Genomic DNA, 22,058 nt, shown 5'->3' with positions numbered 1-22,058 from the left:
ATGTCTGCGGTTTCCTCTAAACAGCGGTCAGACTCCAGCAAGCGGAGGCGGGGGCCGGGCGCAGCAGCCTCGCACACCCCGATCTCCCGGATCCCGCGCGGCTGGCGGGGGAGCGACGCGTCCACCGCGGACCCCGGCGGCGCCCCGGCGCTCCGGCCGGGGAGCGAGCCGGGGAGGGGCCGGCGGGCGGCGGCGCGCAGCCCGCCCGGGGGTGGGCCCAGCCCCGGGCCGCCGCGCTCCCGGCCCCGCCCCGCCGCTCCCCGCCGGCCCGCCGCCCGCCGCCCGCCGCCGAGCTGGACCGCCGCGGCCCGGCCACCATGCGCCGCCTCCCGCGGGCCCCGCTGCTGCCGCTGCAGCTCGCCCTGCTGGTGGCCGCGGGGGCCCCGGAGGCGCCGGTCAGCGCGCCGCGGAGCCTGGTGTGGGGGCCCGGGCTGCGCGCGGGCGCCGTGCTGCCCGTCCGCTATTTCTACCTGCAGGCCGTCAGCTCCGAGGGCCAAAACCTCACTCGCTCGCCCCCAGGTAGCGTTGGGCCGCCGGCCTCCTTCGCCCGGCTGCGCGCTCCCCTCCGTCCTCCTGGCGTCCTTCCCACTCCCCCCACCCCCGGCGTCAGTGCCCTTCCCCGGGGTCTGGTCACCTACTCTCCTCTCGCCCTCCCCGGACCCAGAGGCGGGAGGGACTTGTAACAAGAGTCTGCTGTTTGAATGAATGAATGGATGGATGGATGAACGAACTCCGAGGGCCCGTCCTCAGTTAACGTGCAGGGACTGATACTCCGAGTGGATGGCGCCCAGCACGTTAATGCCGCGTGAGTCACAAGTTGGAGATGGTCTTCCCACCCCGACTTGTCTGAGATGTTACAGCATGCAGGGAGTGCCTTCACGTGTTGAGTCATCAAGCCGAAGAATTGGGTAGGGTTACATCGTTTAGGCCTGCTGGGTTTGGACGAGCTCCCTCCTACTCAAAGGAAATGTCGGAGCGGTGGGCAGACAGGAGGAAGTTCTGCACGCTGGATTTTTGTTTTCTTGGAGTTTTAAGTTCTTGGGAGCAGATTGCAGGAATTGGTGAAACCCGGAATTCCTTAGGTTTTCTCTCTGCAGAGGGTGGATCTTGTCCCGAATCCCTTCTGCCCAGTCGTCCTCCCACGTTCTCCTTAACATCTTACTTTTGCAACTTCTTACAACTTGTTCTGCTAGTTTCAAGTTGTTGCCAGTCAGGATTTGCGAATTTCTGTCTAATTTATGTCCTGCCAACTGGCACCCTTTTCAACAGAGACAATCAGAATACTCAGTGCTCCTTCCACGGCCTGTGGAAAACTCTGAGTACTTTTGTTAATTTTAGAAAGATCCACAGCCCTAAGGATCAGAGAAGGATTCTTAAACCCAGATTCAGTCTTTCACTATGGGGTGTATTTTCTTCTTTATAGTTTTGTTTTCTAACATTAATTTTATAATTGGGGGGATTTTAGAAAGAAAAGAAGATGGAAAACTAAGGGAAAAATTAATTTATACATGAAAAAGTAAAATTCCATGATCCAAAGTGAAATACTGTTAATCTTACTCTTAATGAGAGAACTATAAATTTGAATAAAATTTCATTTTTTTAATCTAAAAATAATGGCAAGTATTTTTTAAGTGGTAGTACGCAAAGCTGTTAAGGGAGCAATGGGATTCTCTCAGACAGTGGCCTTCATCCTCTGCTGGGGTGAGGGGGTGTTAGTGGGTAGAGAGAGCCCCAAATTGGAAAGCCCACCAAAAGTCTGGGTCCTTGCCACCACCCTCATCCCCCAGGTGAAGGAAGAATTCTCAGCAGAGGCAGAGGGACAGATTGAAAGGCTGCTTTATTGCTCCAAAGGGGAAAAGGCAAGAAAGCCCTTGAGTGGGGAGCCATCAGCCAAGATAGCTGGTTGAGACAGCTCCAGTCTAGGTCAGGCCACGTGGGCTTTCATTGGAGACTTTTGCCATCATATTCTCTTTCTGGGTATGCTGGAGCCAATTACTGTTTTTCCAGTCCTTGTATACACTGTTCTGGTTGTTGTCATGGCAATCATCAACTGTCAAGGCGCTGGTAGGTATGTCATTTAGCATCCTAATGAGTTACAGTGAGCATATTGTGAGGCTCAAGGTCTACTGGAGGTCAAATCCTCCGTCATCTTGAGCCTAGTTGGTTGTAACCAGGTCTTTTTTTCTGCTGTGCAGCTTCCTCCTGAGACTCCTCCTGAGGGAGGCACAAGGGTATGATCCTGGGGACAACTGCGCCAGTAACAGTTTGCAAGATAACTGAAGGGGAAACTAGAGGAGAGACCTGGTCATCACGCAGTTTAGCTCTTCCCTCTGGTGACGGTTATAGTATCTGTAAAAGCACCTCAGGATGTGCATCAGACAGTGAGTCTGTGACTCTGTGGTTCTCATCATCCACTGCTTCAGCCTGCTCTTTTTTGACTCAGGGAGGCCTGGGAGACTTCAATTTTTCTTTAAACAGGAGGGGTTCGGGGGTGCCCCACAGGGTCCTGCTTGGTCTCAGGAGCACAAATGATCAAATGTTTCTGGAAAGTAATTTTCCAAACATATCAAGAGTCTTAAACATTTCAAACCTAATGTGCAAAAATATGAGTTCCCACAGTTAGAAAATATAATTAAAAAATAATTTATGAAAAATGTCTATGCCGTTTAATCTGGGAATCTGACTTCTAGTCCTGAGAAAATGATCAGAATGTGGTCAAAGATTTATGGGCAAGGATATTCTTGCAGGATTATGATTATTTATTACAGTAAGTTTAAATAGCCAACTGTAAGGTGATTGCTTAACGAAGTATAGTACATTCATGCGATGGAATATTTAACAACCTTTAAAAGTAATATTTTTGATTCCACTGATAGGAGATATCTAAAGTATTCAAATTCATAGAAACAGGAAGTAGAATGGGGGTTGCTAGGGGCTGATGGAAGAGGGAAGTGAGAAGTTGTTGAATGCGTACAGAGTTTCAGTTCTGCAAAATGAAAAAGGTCTAGAGAGTCCTTGCACAGACGTGTGAATATACTTGACACTACTAAACTGTACACTTAAAAATGGTGAAGATGGTCAATTTTATGTGTTTTTTTTCTCCACAATCAAAATTTTAAAAAATTTAAAGTTGTGTTTTAAAAGATCGTTTAACAATGCTTGTACTGGGTTAAGGATGGAACAGGAAACAAATTACATGGTTTCACTCCAACTTTAACATAAATAAATAAATCTGTACCTCATTCATCGATGTTATCAGTGGTCATAGCAAGAGAGAGAGTGATACATTTTTTTTCACTCTTCTTTTTTTCCCCAAAAAAACTTCCCCCAAAGTGATCATAATGTTTTTATAATCAGGAGAAAAGGCATAAGGAAAAAATGAACAGACTAAAGACTTTCACCAAGTCTTTTCAGACAACCTCATTTTCATTCCTTTGGATTCTCCTCATTTCTTTTCAGGACACTTGATTTCTAGCTTCCATTTAAAAAGCTGCCCTGGGGGAGGGTATAGCTCAAGTGGTAGAGCACTTGCTTAGCATGCACGAGGTCCTAGGCTCAATCCCCAGTCCCTCCTCTAAAAACAAATAAACCTATTTACCTCTCCCCACCAAAATAAAATAATTAAGTAATACAATGATAAACAAAGCATAAAACTACTTAAAAAAAAAGCTACCCTTTACTTCTGAAAATCTCACTCAGTCTCTTACATTTTCTGCCACCATCATGCACTTGCAGATTCTGAAAAATTTCTTTCTCCAAGAACTAATTGAAAAGAGTCAAATTTTTCTCAAGCTATAGACCATCTTACATGACTTACCAAGATTCCCTTATTAATTACCACTCCCATTTAACAGTACTGCATTTATCTGAACACTATTATTATGCTGCTTATCTCCAGGTACGTAGGTAACAAACGTGTGAACTTGAAAGCTATGAAACGGGATTTCAAACAAGGGTCCACAGACAAAAACTCGGTGGTCTGTGACCTTGGATGCGGAAAAAAAAAATCTATGTCTTCATTTTCACTAACCTCTGACTTAAATTGAGTACTTCCTTCTATTATTAATGTAGGCAGAATCTGTTGACACTGTTGTATACCCAGCGTCTAACACGATGCCTGGCAGAGACGCTCAGTGGATACTGTAGAAGAAAAGAAAGAAGGGATGGATGGAGGGTGATTGGCGTATGTCAAGATTTTACAATACAAGTATTCATGTTCTACTCAGTTCTCTACCTTTATCAGGAATGACATCTTCATAAAATTATCTACAGTTGTGTAGCACTTTAGTGTTTTCAACTGTGCGCTGTTTAATTTGCTCTCCTCAATCATCTTGTAAGGCAGGAAGGATAGATACTATTCTCTTCACTTTTCTCATAAGAAACAAGGTTGGTGAAAATAAATGTCTTTCCTGTGGCCCCACAGCTGTTAAGTGTCAGAGCCACGACCAGACACTTGACCTTTTTAATACCAAGTTCAATGCTCTTTCCCTTTTATCAAATTGCTAGTAATATGATTATTGTGAACCAGTTTTCAGTGGGACCCTGGAGAGTGTACGCGGTTAGCAGGCAGCCAGACGTTTGGGAGGATTTGCCTCTTAGCCTCAAGGCACAACAGGTTGTCCTTATGGGACTCCATTCCCTTGGCCAGGTGGAGTCGACACTTTTGTTGCAGCTGTAGAGGGCCTTAATAAACTTCTGAACAACAAGGGAGGTGCTGACTCCATGGTACCAGCAGTGCCAAAGGTTATTTTTCCAACTATGAATTCTGGGAACTTACATGTTAACATTACCAACGTAACGAGTTGGATTCAGAATGGGCTTTGAATGAAGAAAGACTCAATCTGTGTTCAGATTTTGGCTCTGCTGCTCAGAGGTATGAGACCTTGGGCAAGCTGCTTAACTTCTTCAAGGGAGCCTTGGCTTCCCGATCTGTAAAATGGGGTGACAAATACCTACCTCAAAAGTTCCCGGAGGAAATAAATAAGAGAAAATACATATGAAAATCTCAAGCTCAGGGACTGGCACAGTCTCCCTGACTAAGTAAGTGAATTTAAATGTATTTGATTTCTTTTCAGATCAAAAGTCTTCAACATTTCTGGTTCCAATGATGTAAGACTTTGATACTGCCAGCCTTTTCTCCCCTTAGTCACTGCGTTCTCTTTCCGTTGGCTCTTTCCTGAAGAAGTCTGAATTTGAGGAGTAGAAAAACTCAAGCTGAACTTTGATTCTGCTCCATGTTATTACCCCCCAAGGCAAATGAGAATTCACATTCTTTCCCTTTGAAGCAATTTGAAATTTCGCTCTTCTCATTTTCTCTTTTATGCTGTTAGAATTGTTTATTTCTGTTTCACTCTTGATCATTATTATTTTGCATTGATTCTAACATTAATTTCATGCCAACAAGAACAGAGACATGAAAGATCACTATAAAAATAATGGAACATTTAAAATATGTGTTTCCAATGGCTATGTTTTTATACACACATTTTGAATAATTTAAATGCAACTTCAGAGACCAAAAAAAAATGTTATAACTGAAAGAGACCATAGAGATCTAATCCAATATTTTCAATTTTAAAAATTAAATTAAAATAATGAAATAAAAATAATAAAAAATTTTTTAAAAAGTGTTTGGAGATAGTTTTCTTCTGCACATCCAATTCTTTCCAAAAAAATCACATAGTCATTAATACGCTTGTCTTCTATCTGTTTTATATATTTAAAATGGTAAACATGTGGAGAATAGCATTATTTAATCAGGAGACAAGAAAACTTTTCTGTCCTGTTTCCAGTTTAGAGAGACCACTGATGGAAATAGCTTTTTAGTCCCCAGCTCTGCCTTCCTGAATTTTCAGTCTACCACACCACATTGCCTTTCTGAAACCAAGTGGAAATAACATAAAGCAATAAGTGTTTCATGAAGCATTTCAGGTAATTGGCCAATATTTATGATAATTTCACGTTAAATTATTACTTTTTTTCACAACATCCCTTACATTTATCTATTATAGTTCATTTATTTTAGCAGATTTCTTTCATAATTTTATCACATTTGTTTCAAGAATCCTGAAATGTATGTGTTTGGTACTTAATTATTTAGCAGCAAGATGTCAGATACTGTATCACTATTACTAAATTGAAGAGACTCAGAAACATTTCTTTTGACCCACAAGAAAAAGTAAAACCCTTGAAGATCAAAAGAAAGATCTCTCACTAGATTTAGAAACCAAGAATCGGAGAAACAAACTTTTCTTCAGTAATTTCAAAAATGTATATTAAATATGCTTAATATTGAATATTATGAAATATGATAGAGATGAGATGAAAGAATGCTCTGATCACAGCTTATTGTTTACTAGGGCTGTGTGTTTCACAAGATTCGCCACTTTTTTTTTAAACATTTCCCTTTGATATGGTGATTAACTGCGCTGAGAACATTAACTGATCTTTATTTGTCAAGCTCCTGAGGGTCAGATCTGCACTGAGTGCAGGTACCTCCACCGTCCTCTCTGAAGAAAGAAGTCCCAACATTTATTCCAGCAACAGTATTGCTTCAAAGCCTAAAAAGTTAGCTAATATACTGCCAAGAGAAGGGAAAATTTGCTAAGTTAGGTATGCTTTATCCTGGAACAGAAAACCCACAGAATTTTGGAGCTGAAAGGGATCTTAGATCATCCTAGGATAACATTTAATTTCAACTTGAGGAAACAAGCTTAGAGGAGTAAACTCTAGTATTTACAAAGGTATGTATGAGTGTGTGTGTTCGTGTGTGTGTGTGTGTGTGTGTGTGTGTTCTATTTGTACAGAGTCTAGCAACTAGCTGTAATCTCTCTCTACTTAAGGAAATGGATTTAGGAATATAACTTGAAGTTTGGGTTTATAAAAGGGAGATTTCCTCAGAATTAAGGGTTGTTGGGTATTAAAATGATTTACAAAGAAAGCTTATGCATATTTTACAAGGAGAAAGTTAGATTGCCTTAGTGTGCTGTTGTTCTAAAAATTTATGGATTTTTAATTACCTGAGCTTTAAACCCACCCAAAGGAGAAGATGCCAAATAGGCAAAAAATTCATCTCTTCCTTGCTTTTTTAAGAATTTTTTTTATTCAATGATTTTGTTCAATCAGTAAATCTTTATTGACTGACTAAGGAATCAAATGTTGAATCAGATCCTTGGTTTTGAAGACGTAAACCAAACATGGTTCCTGGCCTCAAGGATCTTCCAAACTGAAATAATTTTACCACCGATGGTACAGAAAAAAATAACTTCTGTGTAGAGACAACTATCCAATAATTGGTAAAACAAAATAACTATGAAATAGTAGAATCACTTATAATTTTTTTTCTTTCAGGTCAAACGCTATTCAAAGTAGTAATCAAATCTCTCTCGCCTAAAGAGTTAGTTCGGATTCACGTCCCTAAACCTTTGGACAGGAATGATGGGACATTTTTGATGCGATATAGAATGTATGAAAGTGTCAACGAAGGGCTGAAGATAGAGGTCCTTTATGGTGATGAACATGTCGCTCAGTCTCCCTATATTTTGAAAGGTGAGTAATTATTATGTAATCAAGAGCCAGCCTTAGGGGTAGACCCCATGGCTTTCACAGTGGGTTATGATGACCTCGAAGTCAATGTGCACCAGGAGAAACATGATATATGTACCTCGTGGAGCTCAATTTAACTTGATATTTTTAAGGGAAAGAAACACTTGGTAATTTAAAGAGATTTAAATGAGCAAAAAACAAATCTTGTGTATTTACCCAGGTAGCTACCATTTCCAGTATTCTTCATTCTTTTGCATAGATACATATTTTCATCTAATATCATTTACCTAAAAGATTCCCATTAATCTTGCTTTTAATGTGAGAATGCTGGTGATTAGTTCTTTCAGCTTTTGAGAGTCTGAAAATGTCTTTATTTTTGCCTTCATTTTTGAAAGACATTTTTACCAGGTAGAAGTATAGGTTAACAGTGTTTGGTTTGGTTTTGTTTTTTAGTGCTTGACATATTTTGTTCCACTGTGTTCTTGCTCGCATTATTTCCAGTGATAAGTCTGCCATCATCCCTATCTTTGTTCCTCCGTGAGCTGAAGGCTTTCTCATCGGTTGCTTTGAGCAATTTGATTAGTATGTGCTTTGGGGTAGGTTTCTTCACATTTCTTGTGCTTGCGGTTTGTGGAGTTTCTTGGATCTTTGGGTTTATAGCTCTCATTAAATCTAGAAAAATTTTGGCCATTATTTCTTCAAATATTTTTTTCTATTCTACCCCAGCTCCCCTCCAAGAATTCTAATTACCCATATATTAGGCTTGAAATTATTCCACAACTCAATTATCCTCTTTTCATTTAAAAAAATGTTTTTCTCTCCATTTCATTTTGTATAGTTTCTATTGCTCTAAGTTCACTAATCTTTTCTTCTGCAATGTCCAATTTGTCATTAATTCCATCCAGCGTATTCTTCACTGCTTGATGTTTTCTTATCTTCTTGAGCTTTTTCTCTAAGATGCAGTTGAGTTACTTAGAAATAGTTTAATCTTCAAGTTTTCTTTTATGACTTATTAGGCAAACCTGGAGCCATGTTTAGTCTAGCGCTGATTATTCCTTACTAGTCAGGCAGTACTTCTCTGCATACGCTACCCAATCCCTATGAATTTGGCTGCTTTCCAGTCTGGCTTGTAGGAATAGGCACCATTCCCAGCCCTGTATGAACAATGGGTACTGTTGCCTCTAATCTTTCTGGATGGTTCTTTCTCTGCCTTGGATAATTTCCTCTCTCTCTCTCTCTCTATATATATAGATATATAGATAGATAGATAGATACTGATAAATATGCCTTAAATATCTGAAGGGAACCTTGGGCAGATCTCTGGCGTTCTCTCTCTCTGCAGTGAGTATGTCCTACAGCTTCTGTTGCCTTGATCTCCCTGGAATTTCAGCTCTGTCTCCTCCACTCGGTGAGACTGCTGGGCTCTGCCTGGATTCTTCTTCCCTTTACACAACCTAGAAACTCCCTTAGACAGTGAGCTTCAGTTATTGTAGGGTTCACCTCATTTGTTCCTCATCTCTCAGACTCACTGTCCATTGCCTAATGTCTAGTGTCTTAAAAAAAAAAAAAGATATGTTTTGTTTTTTGATAGTTTCAGGTAGGAGGGTAAATTGATCCCTATTACCTGTCATGGTCTGAAGTAGAAATCCTCAAGAAAATAAAATAACTTTTAAAAATTATTTTATATTAAAATAAATATGGATATATTTTGAAATAAGACATAACTTTGATGTAAATTCTTTTTGAAATGATTCTTCAGAATAGTTTTATACATATGTCTGGCCACTTTCAAATTACACTGCAAGATGCCCCTGGGTTTCATACTTCCTCTTTGAGATGTGCTGATGGAGATGATTTTAGGGACTCAGAGGAAGAGACCCCATCTTGTTTCAAAAAATCACCAGCCCTACTACATAATAATGCCTGAAAAGTAATAGATTCTCTTTTTCCTGGTTAAAAGGTAAGTTGTTTTATGTTCATTAATCATTTATAACTCCTTAGAAATGACTTTATCGGTGAACTGACTGAGAGTCTGTCATATCGGGAGAGAGCAGGTCCTGTCCTAGGTGGTGTGGGGTGGAGTGAGACGGGGACAGAAGGCAGGAGCACAAGACTCTGACATAACTACCTTTACCACTGATTTGTTCAGGGCAGATTAGCCCTGTCTGGATAATCTTAGGATTTACCAAGAGGTCATTCCATGTCCACAGCAGGGGCAGAAACAACTCCCTGTGCTGCAGTGCTTGTGCGGGACCCTGGCAGTGTACGTATTTTGCTTTCCCCAGGACCGGTGTACCATGAGTACTGTGAGTGCCCAGAAGAGGAGCCCCAGGCCTGGCAGAAAACTCTGTCCTGTCCAGCCAACGAGCCACAGATTGCAAAAGATTTTGCATCTTTCCCCAGCATCAATCTCCAGCAGATGCTAAACGAAGTTCCAGAAAGGTTTGGGGATGAGAGGGGCGCCATTGTTCATTACACAGTTCTCAAGAACCACATCTACCGGCGATCTTTAGGGAAATACACAGACTTCAAAATGTTCTCAGACGAAATTTTGCTGTCACTGGCAAGAAAGGTATGAGAATGAATTCACTGATTCCAAAAACAAGAGAGTTTAATTATGTATTTATAACATTTAATTCCTTAAAAAAATTTTTTTTCCTTTTTTTTAACTTTTTATTTAATCTATTTTTTTGGAGTGGGGGAGGGAGGTAATTAGGTATATTTATTTATTTATTTTAATGGCGGTACTGGGGATTGAACCCAGGACCTCGTGCATGCCAAGCACACACTCTACCACTGAGCTATACCCTCCCCCTAACACTTAATTCTTAGAATAATAATAGTAAAAGACAGAAATGGATTCCAGGCTTGAAAATGTGCACTTGGCGACTACCTGAGTGTTCATACAGTTCTTTACTTTTATGTCTATCTCTTTCCTTTAATATTTAACTTAAATGGCTTGACCCCCCCACCCCAGGTCAGGAGGCCAGGTAATATACTGCCAAGGTTTCTGCGAACTCCCAGGCATTTACAGCTGCAAGGTGCCTTCTTGAAGTTCTCCATTCCTGCTGAATACGCCTTCCATTCAGTTTTCACTTTCGACACCAGTTTTCTTCTTGTCACTCAAAATAAGTTGAGCTTAGAACAACTTTTCCTTGTTTTATCCTAAGTGCTCTAAGAAATAGTGTGATTGGAGCACTTAGCTGAATGTTGGCGTGACAGAGAGAGGTTGTCTGATGCCAGTGCACAGTACGCAAAACCAAACCAAACAGAAATCCTAACATTTGAAAATAGACACCCCTGTGTTAATCAGACTCTCCGTTATCCTTGCCTCTGGGAATTTCCCCCTGACTGGCCTTGGTCCTCAGGTCTTGGCTTCTTACTAAACATGATGGGGCCTCCTCGCTTTCAGAAGACTTCTCCACATCCCCAGCAACTCCCCCCGACCCCGCCCATCCCTCTGTTCAGCCCCTCTTTCCCCATGTGCCAAACTCTATAAATTCCTCTTCAGCAGAGCAATTCAAACTGCCTTCTGTTCTTCCTTCTTCCTGATCATGCAGAGTAAAGGGTGAGGATGGGCATTGTTACCTTTCTCACCTAGAAAGATCATCAAGGTAGTTTTCTAAACCAAAAACCAACTTTCCTGCTGTGAGTTATACAATTTCCCAAGTACATGGAACGGCGGTCAGCAGTCAATTCTTATTTTAAATAGCAGTTGCCTCCCACCTCCCCTGTAGCCCACCAGATGAGCAGATTATGGGGCATCTGATCCTAAAGGTGGCTTTTTATTACTGGGCTACCACCAGTCCACTCTGCCCTGTATTTCTGAATCTTAACAACAAGATAAATGAGACTCACCTCTGGTCTTTGAACAGCTCACTCTGGTGGGACTTGTTTTTGTTATTCAGAACTGAGGACAAGATGTGAATACAAACCAGTCCACAACATGATAGGTCTGTCAGAAGAGGAGGTACCCAGGGTTAAAATGCCTGCAGAAGGTGGGTCATAGGGGAGGTAACAGATCTGGGTATGAAGGGTGAGAAAGGAGATGGCCAAGTGAACAATAGAAGAGCATTCCAAGCGGAGAGAATTACATATTAAACGGGGCGGCATTTTCAGAGTCACCTAAAGTTTACTGGTACATGAGCAGGTGGAAGATGGGTCTCAGAGCTCCCACTAGGAGCTGAAGCAAGATAGTAGGGCCTGAATTCCAGTCGGAGAGTTTAGACCTTGTCTCATAAGTTTAAGGTCCTGTTGAGCTTAATAATAACATTAATTTGGGTTTTTAGAAACTTGGGCAGCAATGTGGAGGACAGATTAGAGTGGTGAGAGGCTAGAATCAAACATCTAGTGAGGAATGACTATTGTAACAATCTAGGTAAGAGATGATGAAAGTCTAACCTAAGACATTGACCATGGAGGTAGAAATGGAGTAGTGGGTCCCTGAGACAAACACAGATGTTATAAACAAGTTTGATACTGAAGGAAAGCAAGCGCTCGGGTCTAACTTTGTAGATCCTCACTTCGGCAGCTGGCAGCAAGAGTGCTTAAAGCCACGTGTTCGCACCTTTCTACCCAGTTTCCACCTCTACAATGCAGAACAATTTTAAATACCACCTCTAAGCAGAGGTGGCAAATGCCTAGTTAAGTGAATTGTCATATGCCATCCTCACCCTTGACATTTTTTTTTAATTGAAGTACAGTCAGTTACAATGTGTCAATTTCTGGTACACAGCACAGTGTCCCAGTCATGCATATGCATACGTATATTCATTTTCATTTTTTTTTGATCTTCTGATACTACTGATGACCGAGAGGCATCCTTCTCTCTTCTACTATTTTCAAATTTCAGAAATGTTTTTTAAAAGCCAATGAAATGAAGCATTTACTACCAAAGACTGAGGTCTTCCCAGCACTGATAAACATTCTTTTGTTTATTTAGGTCCTTCTCCCGGATTTAGAATTTTACGTTAATCTTGGAGACTGGCCTTTGGAGCATCGAAAAGTCAATGAAACCCCTGGCCCTTTGCCTATCATTTCCTGGTGTGGCTCTCTGGATTCACGAGACATTATCCTTCCCACGTACGACATCACCCACTCCACACTTGAAGCTATGAGGGGTGTTACAAATGATCTCCTCTCTATTCAGGGAAATACAGGTGAAGTTCATTCTCTAGGAAGAAGCTTAGAAGTGAGGAAGGTGGAGGGGATGTTCAATCAAAGAGAGTCTGTGTATATATTTAAAAATACTTTAAATTCTTATTTTCTAACCAAGAAAAAGGGAAAACAGCACTCTAAACTCTAAAGTGGTTTGTTTAGGATTCTTCTAATCCAAAAATTAAAGATGTGTTGGTTGGGCTAGTAATGTCCAAACCTACTGTAACTGAGTCTCCTTTGAGTTGCTCACTTGTAGATACCATTTGAAAACACCTATTTGGTAAAACTATCACTTAGTTTAATTCTGACTTCAATGCCTTTATATTGCTGGATGAAATGAGAGAGGATTCTGAAAAATATGAAATATTCATATGTAAGAGAATTGTGGTAACAATCATTTGGATATTAGTACCTCCAGCACTTTGTAAGAAATTCTCCTCTTCACTCTTTCTGCCTCTCTTGATCCTTTACAATCTGAATTCCTTTCCTCCTGTTTGATGGCCTTAGGTTTATGATACTACACACCTTTTTTTTTTATTAAACTGAACTCCCTGAGTAGAAAAACCCTGCCTTGTCTTTATAGCTTCAGTTTCTGTTTAGGGCAGTTCAGTGGGCTTATTTGGTAAGACAAGATTCCTTATAAACTATCTAAAGATAACGTGAAACGAAAACTGACCTACTTTTTATCTGATAACGGTGAATGCCTGAAAAGTGTACTAAAAATAAAGAGATTGACCCTCTCCAGTTTCTGTCTTTTATGAATTTATGATCCCTTAGAACATGGACAGATGTTAACTAATGACCACCTTTTAGAATAACAGAAAGAGATTTAAATGAATTCTTCCAGATTATTTCCCTCCCAGGAAAGACAGGATATAAATATATATATATACACACACATAGTCAAGTTATACATATGTATTTGCATTTAACAAAATATTAGAAAAATTCTTCACTGGATTCAAAAGTGATATGTTCAAAATTCTGAGCAACTTGGGTGTTAAAGACGTGTGGGTGTTACTTAGTTGTATAGTTTGTTCTAGTCACTCTGTCTAAGAATGAAAGTTCATTTTTTACTGTGAAGCACAGAAGATGGAAGAAGGTAGTGCCTTGGTGAGTGAGCCGAGTCATTATTTCAGTGGGCTCTCACTAGTACACAAAAGGATAAAATTAGAGCTTTTTTTTTTTTTAAGTAGTATTTACTTTAGAAGATGTGTTGATGGCAAAAGAGTTTTAACATCTTAAATGACTATGGTGGATTAAAGATGATTATACTTATCATATAAAAATGTCAGGTTTTTTTCTTTTTTTAATTGAGGTATAGCAGTTACGATGTGTCAATTTCAGGTGTACAGCATAATGTTTCAGTCATACATGTATTTGTTTTCATATTCTTTTTCATTATAGATTAATATAAGATAATGAATATAATTCTTTATGGTATACAGGAGAAAGTTGTATTTTTATCTATTTTATATATAAGAGTATTTGCACATCTCAAACTGCCAGTTTATCCCTTTGCATCCCCCTTTCCCCCCAGTAACCATAAGTTTGTTTACTATGTCTGTGAGTCTATTTCTGTTTTATAGATAAGTTCATTAGTGTCTTCTTTTTTCTTTTCTTTTCTTTCTTTTTTTTTTTTTAGATTTCACATTTGAGTGATATCATATGGTATTTTTCTTTCTGGCTTACTTCACTTAGAATGATGATCTCCAGGTCCATCCATGTTGCTGCAAATAGCATTTTATTCTTTTTTATGGCTAAGTAGTATTCTATTGTATACATATACCACAACTTCTTTATCCATCATCTGTCGATGAACAGGATGTTTCCATGTCTTGTCTATGGTATATAGTGCTGCTTAAAAATGTCAAATTTATAATCAGATTTTTCATGTCTCAAACTTCTAGGGCCTTCCTGGATCAATAAAACAGAGAAAGCTTTCTTCAGAGGTAGAGACAGCCGAGAGGAGAGGCTCCAGCTGGTGCAGCTGTCCAAGGAAAACCCCCAGCTACTAGATGCAGGAATTACAGGATATTTCTTCTTCCAAGAGAAAGAAAAGGAGCTTGGAAAAGCTAAGTTGATAGGTTTCTTTGACTTCTTTAAGGTATGCATTTGAGTCTTCCTGGATAGATATGAAGTGATAAACTTGTGGTAAAAGTCAACCAAGTAGCTGGGCTTGGGCAAATATCTCCTATCTTGTGACCTGACATGCACTTTTTTTATCAGGCATAGGGAATTACAAAACTCATGTGGTTTCTTTTTTTGTTGTTGTTGTTGTTAACTTTGTTTACCACATAGCTCAGAATCATATTCAATACTCAAAATATAGTACAAGGATTAAACTAGGGTTTTGGTATATTTTTCTATTTTTCTCTTTTTTGGATGTGTTTTAATAAACTGGGAATATAAATTTTTTAATATAAAAAGAATATAAGTTGCATACAGGTAAAATGGGGTTCAAGTTCTGCCTCCAGTCCTGCCTCTGCTGGATAACTTAAGGACTTCATCTCTTGGTGTCCATAGCCTCTAAATACATGTGACAACTGCTTGGCTCCTTCAGAGCATGTATGAGGTTCAAAGGAGACAGAGATGTGAACTATGTGACCAAATCTGTTGGCTGGCAAACTCCTTGGTACCAATTATTTAAGAAGAAAGTAATTACCAAATCTCTGAGTATATCCTGTTCCTCTCAGTGTGAGATAATGAATAAAGCATGGGATTTGAACTCAGAACAGAGGTTTAGAAGTATCTCTGAAACCAATGAAAGCAATATAAGAGACCTATGGGATAATATAAAGCATGCCAATCTACACATAATAGGGGTCCCAGAGGAGAAGAAAGAGAAAAGGGGATTGAAAAAGGTATTTGAAGAAATTATGACTGAAATCTTCCCAAAACTAAAGAAGGAATCAGATATCAAGTACAGGAAGCACAGAGGGTCCCAAACAGACCCACACCAAGGCATATCATAATCAAGATGGCCAGAGTCAAGGATAAAGAAATGATCCTAAAGGCAGCAAGAGAAAACAAAGAGTGAGTTACAAGGGAACCCCCATAAGGCTCTCAGCTGATTTCTCTACACAAACACTACAGGCCAGAAGGGAGTGGCAAGATATATTCCAAGTCCTGAGTGAGAAAAAGCTGCAGCCTAGGACACTCTATCCGGCAAGGCTATCCTTTAGAACAGAAGGAGAGATAAAGAATTTCCCAGACAAGCAAAAACTAAAAGAATTCAGCAATACTAAACCTATGCTAAAAGAAATATTGAAAGGTCAACTCTGAATAGAAAAGAAGCAGGATGCTATAGAAAGGAGAAAACCTTAAGTGGAAATGTGATAACTACAATGAGTTGCAGTAAACATGAAGATGTAAAAGAGGACATCAAAAACATCTTCCAAACAAGTTTTATCATTTGTTAAGAAAAGGTGGGAGGAATGATAATTGCTTCACATTATTATAATTGAATGAAAAGTGATTTTGACATATAAATCAAAGTTCATTCACCCAACAAATACGTCAGCAGTAGACATACTGTGTCACCAGCATCATATCAGTCCTCAGTCTTCTCCAGGTTGCTTTCTCCTCAACTCTAAAGCTGAACTTTGAGACAGTGCCTTCCTTTTTCATACTTACATGGGTTGAAGGAACAAATGAAATAATATATAAATGAAATTGTATAAACTGTTGTCAACATTAAGCTTTAATAAATATAGAGCTTTGGAAAATGGTTTTCTTACCTGGTTACAGAAATCTAAATTCTCCATTCCATAGACATATTTGAAATAGGTATTACTACTTTCTAAAATTATTTATCATCTTGTCTTTAAATTTGTTATATTTCTTCAAATTGACCTGCTAAATGCTGCTAATGATTATAATACAAAGAGATGTGTGTTACAAAATAATACATAAAACTTGTAAATACTGAAGTTGGAAAATGGGAAATAATTTCTTTATTTTATTATTAATTATTATGAATACTATTTTATTAATAATTAATATATTATTATTATTATGTTATATTTAAGTATTACGATGTTGACAAGAAGAAGTGAAGCAAGTGACTGTTAAAATTTTTGTTTATGTTTGTTTTAATCTTTTAGTACAAGTATCAAGTGAATGTGGATGGGACCGTGGCTGCTTATAGGTACCCATATCTCATGCTGGGTGACAGTTTGGTTCTGAAGCAGGACTCGCCATATTATGAACATTTCTATACGGCACTAAAGCCTTGGAAACATTATGTTCCAATTAAAAGAAATCTTAGTGATCTACTAGAGAAAGTTGAATGGGCCAAGGTATGCTTTCTGCACTTTTAGCTTCTTTAGGCAGTAACAAATACATGAGTTCCATCATGACACAATTTAATCTGACATAATTTAGTCAAAAGAAACGTTATTTTGTGAAATTTTTGTTCCCTTGAAGTATCTGGAGAATCACCATCAGGACCATTTTGAATACTCTCTATCAATATTTTTCAGGATTTTTAGAAGATGTTAAGTCCAGTTGTTACATAGAATATAGATTTTTTTTAAAGGGATGACTATTCATGCACACACACCCAAGCAGGAACATACCAAGTGCAAATTACAGGTTGAAGAGAAAAGGTTAAAGTGCTTTATGCACAAGAAAACATTGAAAGCAATTATGTTACCCTTTTCTTTTCCCCAGTCAGGAAAAAAGGCACAAGTTCTCAATGAAGTCATGCTATACAACATCCCAAAAATCATGAGTTTCTCATAAAATAAGAATTCTTTTTTTAAAGGAAAAGTATTAAAAGGCTTTGTGGGGCTTTTTGGTGAAATTATAAAATTGACCCTTCCGTTGTAAAACTTTATTCTGTTTCTGAGAAGCCATATGGCCATGGAAATAACTGGGTGCCTGAGGCAGAAATATTCCTGTGACCCTTTATAAAGAGTCAGAACTGCTTGCATATGGCTTTCCTGTGTGCAGTATGATAGAATATTAGCGATTTTTAAAAAGTATAATTAGGAATGCTGACTATTCCTGGTACTGAAGGAACAACCTGGGTACTAATAAGTGGCTTTTTGATTACAACAATCACATAGTCTTTCACAGGTACCATTTGATAGCAACTTCCCCTAGCCTGGTTCTTAAGTTATGTTTTCATCATGTTTCACCTCTACCGTGCTGTTCACAATCAACCCTCCATCTGTCCTACTCACACTCACACTAAGCTTTCTTTGGGGGTCACAGAAGGAATTTCCATTCATTGTTTCTTTTTAAATCTTTCAGGAAAATGATGAAGAAGCAAAGAAGATTGCCAAAGAAGGGCAGTTGATTGCGAGGGACCTGCTCCAGCCCCACCGGCTTTACTGCTACTATTACAGCGTCCTGCAGGTCAGTCCAGAGCATCCGTCCTGCTTGGTTGGATGGAACAAGTACATGGATGGCCTGAGTGTCTTGCTTCCTGCAGGGGCTGAATCAGCCTATGGCACTCTGGCTAAGCTGAGGCACCAGCCTATAGAAAGAGAGTGCTAAGTCCCTCTGTGGCCACCACATTTTTATCTCCATTCAGTATTATGAAAAACAATGCTTAGCTCCCTCACAGCTAGAGATTAAAAGCTCCTCCCATCTTGTCAGTGCTGTCCGTTCTTAGATGCCTCAGGGAATTCCTTGAACCTCAGAGAACAGCATCTTTCCTCATCTGGAAAATAAGAGGGTTGGACCAGAGGTCATTAACCTCTCTTTCTGCGCAAAGTATCTGCCTTTTTGTTCTTACTACTTAGGACACATGCTTTTGCTATCAGTACAGGATGGAAAGCAAATATTTAACTTGCTGTATAAAACATAAACAAATGAAAAATACAGTTGACCCTTGAATAACATGTTTGAAGTGCACAGGTCCACTGATACGTGGATTTTTTTTTTTTAGTAGGAAATTCTATAGTACTACACAATCTGAAGCGAGGAATCACATACATGGAGGGCAAACTATAAGTCATGCACAGGCTTTCAGCTGCGCAGAGGGTCGGCGCCCTGACCCCCCACGTTGTTCAAGGGACAGCTATATTTATCATCTAACCTATATCTAATCTAAGCTATATTTATAATCAGCCTTAGGGCTGAATTCTGAAATGTAGACACTCACTGGGAATCCAAAGATCGGTTCTTTGAGTCTTTCATTACCTTGGATCTTAGTAAAATTTAACCAGGAAGAGAAAAGTAAGAAATTATGTTTTTGATTTTAACCTAAACTTATTTTTCTGTGGGCAGGAAAAAAATTTTTTTTCTCAGATGCCTGTGGCTACTACCCTCTCACAGAAAAATGAAAGTGATAAATCCCACCATTTATTAGAAGCAGCCTTTCCCTTAAATGAGTTCCCTTCCCTCTGCTAGTTTAGCTGTAATGTTAACGACAGGAATGTCTCCCTCTGAGATGCTAATTAGGCTCTTGTACACGTGTCAGTATTTGGTTGGGTTTGGCCCAGGACTGGGAATGTACAGCTAAATGTACGTGGAACCACTGAACTGAAATAGTCAATGTGTAGGAATATTTCAGTCAGCGGCCAAAGGAGGGACATTTCACAGGCCTGTTGTCCTTTACAAAAAGAGATTTGACTACAGGCTTAAAGGGAAGGGTGCATAAAACCACTAGCTTTACTTTGAGATGCTTATCATCTTTGTTTGCTGATTTGACTATTCAGGAAAGTTAGTGATTCATTAATGATTCATTAATCCTTTCGTTAATAATTCTTTAATCCATTCATTAATAATTTATCCTCCTCACGTGGAGGATAAATTTGAGAGATGCTGCTGTTCAGCTTGGGACACTTGGCTGGATATCCCTTCACAAGAAGCTTCTTATCTACACATAAAAGAGTGGGTTGGAGTTCCTTGTTAGATGATGAAACTTCACACTAGTGCCTATTATAAGAGCTAAAGTTAAAATGTAACTTTAGGGCTGGGATCAACCAGACCTTCAGTTTCAGTCTGGAAGATACCCGGCAACTAGAAACAATAGCATGAGGGGAGGGAGGAGGATTCAGTGGAATGAAGCTTGGACTAATCTTTCCATTGCATTCCAACACATTCCAGAAATACGCTGAGCGCCAGTCCAGCAAACCCGAAATACGTGATGGAATGGAACTCGTTCCTCAGCCAGATGACAGTGCGTCTATCTGCCGGTGCCAAAGGAAAAGGACTGTAAGAGAAGAGCTTTAAGTCAGCCCAGAGTCACACTCCCGGGTGTGCCGGCAACATCTTTAATGGCAGCATTCAGATGGAGGCTAAGCTCCGAAGGCTGGGAAAACAGCCTGAAGGCTGTGTGCAAGCAGACTGCTCCTCTGGGTGGCTTTCTATGATGTGGATCGGTACAGCAGTATTAGAGCAAGCATTACCAAATATCTTAGGATGTTAATTTCTTTTGAGTAAAAACTGCTATTATCAGCATGATAGTTTCTCTAAAAAAGAAAACGGGATCGTAGTAGATAGAGAGGCTAGCCAAAATATAAATAACTCTCTATGAAACTATCTGCATTGTATTTATTGGTTTGTTTCCATCCCTTGTTCACTTTCCCTCTTCCCCTTCCAATTATGAAGGAAAGATATTTTTGCAGGACTTTTTTCCCCCTCCTTGCATCAGTTCTCCTCCAACAAGCTGCTTTTGGCATTCAGTGTTAGCAAGCTGCTTCTTAGAAGGTCTGATAAGAATAATTCAGGAAGATGAGGAAGACTCTGTTATTAAAGGTAGCTTGGAGACTATGGAGGGAAATTTTTTTAACTAAAAAGATGTGAATTTAGTTAAGTTTTACCAAGGCCTGAGACAAAATTAAAGAGAGATTGTGCCTTAAGCTAGTAATTCCCAATCTGTCTGAGTCGGACACCCATCAAGGACAACACAGTTATTAAAGTAGATGAGAGCATCTTATGGGTTCCTTCATTATCTGTATATTGAATAGGTAAATGATAAGTGTAGTCAGATGGGAATCTTTAATTCTTTTTAATCTTTAAAAGGGATACTTGAAAACCTTGGCAAGAAGCTGCAGGAAGCCTGGGATCTTGGGATTCACTCATAAGCTCACAACAAAAGCAAGTATCTATTCTTCACTGCACCCCCTCTTGTATTTCACTGTGTTGTATTGCTACGATTAAAACTTTGGAAATTTCCTCTGCCTCTTAGGATAGGGTGAAGACTTCAGACTTAGAGCCCAGAAATTCATTACACACTCCTTGTAACACCAGCAATCCAAGATTCAGTTCACTAAAGAACACACTCCCCAAACAAGAAATAGCCACACTCCCAATTTAAAGGTATTTATTCCCCTAATTGAAATACTTACCTAACCTAGAAAACATGTACCCACTTTAAAGTAGTCATTTCTATTGTTTACTGAAGATCAATAAAGGACACAGAATTTTTTCTTAACTAGACAAAAGCAATGGCATATTTAGGAACAGGGTAATCAAAGCCAAGTATTCATGGAAAACTCTAATACCCACCAGTTGTTCAAAAGCACAAGTGCACAAGCATGAAATAAAAGACAAGGTGTACAGAGACCAGAGCCTAAGGAGGAGACGGATATAAGGATGTGCAAGCTAATATAATGACTGCATTTGTCAAAATAAGCTATCAACATTTTGGTACAACGTTGTATTTTTATTAATAAAATGTTGGAAATGCCTTAAATAGCCATCATGAGGGAACTGGCTAAATAGATGTCAATACATCAAGAAATACAGTACAACCATTAACAAGAATGAAGTAGCTCTAAATGTGCTATCATGAAAGATTTCCATGACAGTATTCGGCGAAAAAAGCAAGTTACAGTATAACATGAGTAACAGTGAAACCGTTTATATAAAAACAACATATATCCATGCGGTTGAAAGTTTGGAAGGATGTTCACCCGTATCTGCGGAAGGGATAGAGAGAAGGGAATTTTTACTTTTGCCTTATACCTGTCTATGACATTTGAAATGTTTTTACTGTAAGTATGAATCAGATCGGACGATGAAGATAAATGCAAACCTAGGAAAAGACAATAAATGCACAAAAGATGTACGTAGGAAAAGAAAGAAACTGGATATTTATGTTCTCCTTTGTGCTATTTTTAAATCTATGTCTAGAATTTTGTATCATGGGACATACTACTTTTTAAATAAAGTCAATTTTCTAAATAAGATTTTGAAAAAGATAAATTTTGTTTTTTAAGATAGAGGATAGTAACCACCTTTATAGCCCTGGTGCTTTTGTAACTGGGTTGGTCTAATTTTAGTTCTCTTATGTCTTCATGAATAAATGAATCAAAACTTCTATCACCAACACTAAGTTCCTAGTGGGTAGAAATTAATGTTAAAGGAAAAGATATTCGGGCTTGACACCATTACTT

General features: G+C 39.2%; 1 protein-coding gene and 1 non-coding gene across 2 annotated transcripts; one reads left to right on the top strand and one right to left on the bottom strand.

Annotated features, from left to right (window-relative positions):
• The first annotated feature begins 264 nt into the window (after positions 1 to 264).
• On the top strand, positions 265 to 21,849 carry POGLUT3 (protein O-glucosyltransferase 3). The gene is made up of 8 exons (XM_045506106.2): positions 265 to 519; positions 7,351 to 7,548; positions 9,831 to 10,117; positions 12,488 to 12,704; positions 14,613 to 14,809; positions 16,809 to 17,003; positions 17,962 to 18,066; positions 19,765 to 21,849. The coding sequence occupies exons 1-8, from the start codon at positions 318 to 320 to the stop codon at positions 19,888 to 19,890; spliced, it is 1,527 nt and encodes a 508-aa protein (XP_045362062.2). The 5' UTR covers positions 265 to 317; the 3' UTR covers positions 19,891 to 21,849.
• TRNAA-GGC (transfer RNA alanine (anticodon GGC)) lies at positions 10,285 to 10,357 on the bottom strand. The gene has a single exon. It is a non-coding gene; the product is annotated as a tRNA-Ala (tRNA).
• Positions 21,850 to 22,058: the final 209 nt, after the last annotated feature.

Source organism: Camelus bactrianus, chromosome 33 (genome assembly GCF_048773025.1).
Source record: "Camelus bactrianus isolate YW-2024 breed Bactrian camel chromosome 33, ASM4877302v1, whole genome shotgun sequence".
NCBI classification, from domain to species: Eukaryota; Metazoa; Chordata; class Mammalia; order Artiodactyla; family Camelidae; genus Camelus; species Camelus bactrianus.
Note: the sequence above shows the minus strand (reverse complement) of the source record. Positions and strands in the feature narration are given on the sequence as shown.